We start from the raw sequence: 3,521 nt of genomic DNA on the forward strand, positions 1-3,521 counted from the left end.
CGGGTCCCCGCCCCCCCCCATCCCCCCCATTGCATCAGTAAGTTTTCTACCTGCGCCTCAGCGCGGTTATTATCACCTTCCTCTGCGTACCGTGCGCCAACCCCCGCGGGGCCTACCGTAGTGTTTGCGGTCGGTGCTGCCGACTTACCTTCGCGGGCTTTCAGCAGCACGGTGTTGGCCACGATGTTCTCCAGCTCCATCGGTGAAAAGGTTCAAACACAGAGGTTTCGTCGATTCTCGTCCGGTCCGCGGGTCCAAAGCGGTACTATCGACTCGGCTCGGCTCGACTCGACTCGGTTCACTCACTCGTCACTCGTCCGAGCGGTTCTCGCTCTTATCGACACAGAGAACAGGATGTCAAACGGTTGGCGGCGCCGTGAGCTGAACATGGTTCTCGTCGCTTGCATTTTGTACTCCCGCTTCGCGCAAACGCTTTTTCCCATCGTGCGTAGCGTGGATGCGGAATCTCCCGCCGCACCTTCGGCTGCGCTCAGCCCGGCAGCATCGGTGACTTCGTCTTCTTCTTCTTCCTCCCTCTTCCTTCCTTCCTTCCAGCGGCGACGCTAGCTAGCTTTACATTACAGCAGCCTCGGCTTGAATGCACCAGAGAGAGGACTGCAGCGCTCCCCCCTTCCTCCCTCCTCCTCCTCCTCGTAATCAAAAAGGGCCGAGTCTGGACGTCACAGCGGAATTACGAACGACCCCGCCGGGAGCTCTGCTAATGTGACGGCAGCACAAGATGGAACCGGGCTCTTCACCGGAGGCTGCACTTCACCGTTTTGACCTGTGGTGGTGCTAATGTCGTTTATAAAAAAATGAGAATATGATCCGCCGCTGTTTTCATTGTATAATAAATACATATAAATATTTAAAATTATATTAATATAAAAATATTATAAATATATTTTTATATTTTTTAAAATTAAGTATATTATTTTACTATATAGTATATATAATATATTACTAGTACTTAATAATTCCATTCTGTTGAATGGAGAACATTTTATCCTCAGAAATTAGGGTAATGTCGTCCTCTAGTGGTAGATGTTTTACATTACACTTCCACGCCTTTTATGTAGTAAAACAATTGTGTACCTGTGTTTACTTCTGTGTATCTGTGTGTACCTTTGCGTACTTCTGCGTACCTCTGCGTACTTGTGTGTCCCTTTGCGTACCTGTGTGTACCTCAGCGTACCTTTGCGTACCTGTGTGTACCTTTGAGAAAACAAAAAATTTAAATTTTTTACTATGGTTCACAGTAATAATAACCAACAAAAAAAATGTTTTCTTTTTTTTTTTCCGTCACATTTTACCAAATAACACGAAGAGACATTTTTTTTCACTCTTTAATGGAGTATGAGTTTTTTATCATCGTCATAATCCATCGCATTCAGACCCTGGAGTCAATCCCAGCATTCATCAGGAAAAAGGCAGGATACACCAAAAAACCAAAAAAAAAAAAAAAAAAAAAAAAAAAAAAAAAAACCAACCATGTCTTGATTAGAAAGTGCCGACTATAAAATAACTAGCTAATTTCGCCAACGTAACCACTGTTTTCTGGTCATGATCTAACTTTAAGAGCACTGGTTGGATTTTTTTTCTCTTTTTTTTAAATTTTTTACATCCGCGGTTCAAATTAAATTCATACAGTATACATCGGAAAATAAGCGTTGCTCAAACCAGCCGTCGCAAAGTAAAAAAATCGTACGAGTCCCACACGAACTAAGAAGCCAGGCTCGTGAAACACATGAAGGGGGGGCGCTGTCAGTACTCGTCCAGGTTGTCGGCCTTGGGGACGGAGAGGCCTCTGTCTTTTAGGACCTGCTTCTTTACTTTCTCCGTCTCCTGTTTGGCTTGTTGCTGCAACCGTTGCTCCTCCAGGATCTCTTCTATGGACACTTGCTGCAGGACGGTGTCGCAGGCTTTGTCCACGTCCTGCAACACAAACCAGAAATAGTTTGGGGGAAAAAAAAAAAAAAAAAAAGATGAAGTCACGAAGTCAAAGGTCAGGGGAGTGACCTCACAGCTACGCCAACGGACAAAAAAAAAAAAATTTTTGTAGCCTAGCGGTTAAAAGACAGCTTTGGTAAGGCATTGTTTCTCAAAGACTGGGTCGTGACCCTCAGGTGGGTTCGCAAGAAAACTTTTTTGGGGTCGTCTTGCATTATGTTTCCAAGAAGTTACGAATAACGTCTATGACTTGGATCGCGAAGGTTTGTGACTTACTTGGGAAACACCAGTGTCGAGCAATGTTTCTCAAAGACTGGGTCACGACCCTTAAGGGTTCCCAAGAAAAAAACGTTTGGGAAACACTGGTGTAGAGCATTGTTTCTCAAAGACTGGGTCACAAGAGTTTTTTTTTTGGGGTCGTCGTTTACGAACAACTAATTGACTTGGATCGCGAAGGTTTGTGACTTAAAAAAAAAAAAAAAAAAAGGTTCAAATCCTGGGCCCGGGAGGAATACGATACAAGAGACGAAACTACCCGTTTATCAGGTGTTGCTCACCGGTAAGCGGACCACAATCTAATTCCAGTAGGGGTCAGTAAGTGGCTTAGCTTTTTTTTTTTACTGAAAATACAAGACATTTCTACGTTAATAAATTCTTGCTTAGGTTTTACAATATTCTGTAAATTCTGTTTGTAAGTAAAAATGTATTATTAGTTATGAATATTAAATTAAAATGAAAATCGGTAAATTTGCTTAAAAACGAACGTACTTAAATAACGAAACCCTCCCAAAAAAAAAATAAAATAGAAGAACATTAAATAGACTAAAATCGGTCTCAAATCAAAAAATAAACTCACGATTTCTCCGAGCAGGACGACATTTTCTCCTCTCACGATGAAGATTCCTCTGGGAATGTCGCCGAACTTCTTGCCCACGTGGATCCGCTCCACTGTCTGATGGAAAACTAAGTTCGCTGTTGGTGAGAAGAAATAAATATTAGTTTAACGCATGTACGACGTGAACCTAGCTACCCCCTTATCGGAGGAATTACCGAACTGGTCGATGCTCCTGAGGTAGCCGATAAGTGTCCTTCCATCCCGGAGCAGCACCAGGTGCTTCTCTGCGGGATTGAACCGTATTTACCGACTCAGTTCGTGTCACATTTTAAAGACAATAATGACTATTATGCGGCTACGCTGTTACTTACTGTCGATATCGTCTATCAAACTCGTCGTCCCCGGTACGTAGTTCATCTTGTGCCGCTCCTTCGCTGGTAATTCCGTCTGAAAATATGTTCGCCCTCTTAAGTCATGAATGTTTTTAAAAAATGATGTTTTTTCTGTGAAGAAGTGCAGCAACGGAAGTGTTTTTATATCAAGGCAGCGTAAACTTCCGTTTTTAAACATTTTTAAACGATAACGGAAATTTAAATATAAATATTTTAAGCATTATTGTTTTTAACTGCATTACCGACATTGTTGATGACGTAATTAGAGATCCTTTATGAACAGCAGCGAGTGGAGGACTCCTGTTATTATTCCCCGCCTCGGGGTCAACGACTCGGTGAGCCTT

At 42.8% G+C, this 3,521-nt stretch overlaps 3 protein-coding genes across 5 annotated transcripts in view; 1 reads left to right on the top strand and 2 right to left on the bottom strand.

Moving 5' to 3' along the window:
* Positions 1–764, bottom strand: part of LOC103396909 (G protein-coupled receptor kinase 5-like) — a 35,065-nt gene extending 34,301 nt beyond the window's left edge. Inside the window, exon 1 of the mRNA XM_008335152.3 lies at positions 149–764. Within this exon, the coding sequence (XP_008333374.1) occupies positions 149–200 (52 nt within the window). The 5' untranslated portion in view covers positions 201–764. The remainder of the gene's footprint in view (positions 1–148) is intronic.
* A 449-nt stretch (positions 765–1,213) lies between these two features.
* LOC103396910 (U6 snRNA-associated Sm-like protein LSm1) lies at positions 1,214–3,482 on the bottom strand. Of its 3 annotated transcripts, XM_008335155.3 has the most exons (5): positions 3,420–3,482; positions 3,157–3,232; positions 3,001–3,069; positions 2,807–2,922; positions 1,219–1,935 (listed from the first exon to the last, which is right to left on the bottom strand). In XM_008335155.3, the coding sequence occupies exons 1-5, from the start codon at positions 3,423–3,425 to the stop codon at positions 1,765–1,767; spliced, it is 438 nt and encodes a 145-aa protein (XP_008333377.1). In that variant the 5' UTR covers positions 3,426–3,482; the 3' UTR covers positions 1,219–1,764. The 3 variants fall into 3 exon arrangements, with proteins under 3 accessions (XP_008333376.1, XP_008333377.1, XP_008333375.1); XM_008335153.3 differs by lacking the exon at positions 3,420–3,482 and having other exon boundaries at positions 1,223–1,935; positions 3,157–3,413; XM_008335154.3 differs by lacking the exons at positions 3,001–3,069; positions 3,420–3,482 and having other exon boundaries at positions 1,214–1,935; positions 3,157–3,413.
* Positions 3,453–3,521, top strand: part of LOC103396927 (BAG family molecular chaperone regulator 4-like) — a 4,367-nt gene continuing 4,298 nt past the window's right edge. The window contains exon 1 of the mRNA XM_008335172.3: positions 3,453–3,512. Within this exon, the coding sequence (XP_008333394.1) occupies positions 3,453–3,512 (60 nt within the window). The remainder of the gene's footprint in view (positions 3,513–3,521) is intronic.

This window comes from Cynoglossus semilaevis, chromosome W (genome assembly GCF_000523025.1).
Source record: "Cynoglossus semilaevis isolate Cse_v1.0 chromosome W, Cse_v1.0, whole genome shotgun sequence".
Classification (NCBI taxonomy): domain Eukaryota; kingdom Metazoa; phylum Chordata; class Actinopteri; order Pleuronectiformes; family Cynoglossidae; genus Cynoglossus; species Cynoglossus semilaevis.

Excerpts from the sequence above, each read along its gene's own strand:
- LOC103396910 (XM_008335153.3), bottom strand. The coding sequence starts at position 3,355 with ATGTTTAAAAACGGAAGTTTACGCTGCCTTGATATAAAAACACTTCCG. Across the intron at positions 3,070-3,156 it reads TTTGATAGACGATATCGACA|AGAAGCACCTGGTGCTGCTC; the intron begins GTAAGTAACAGC and ends TCAATCCCGCAG. Across the intron at positions 2,923-3,000 it reads CAGGAGCATCGACCAGTTCG|CGAACTTAGTTTTCCATCAG; the intron begins GTAATTCCTCCG and ends TCTCACCAACAG.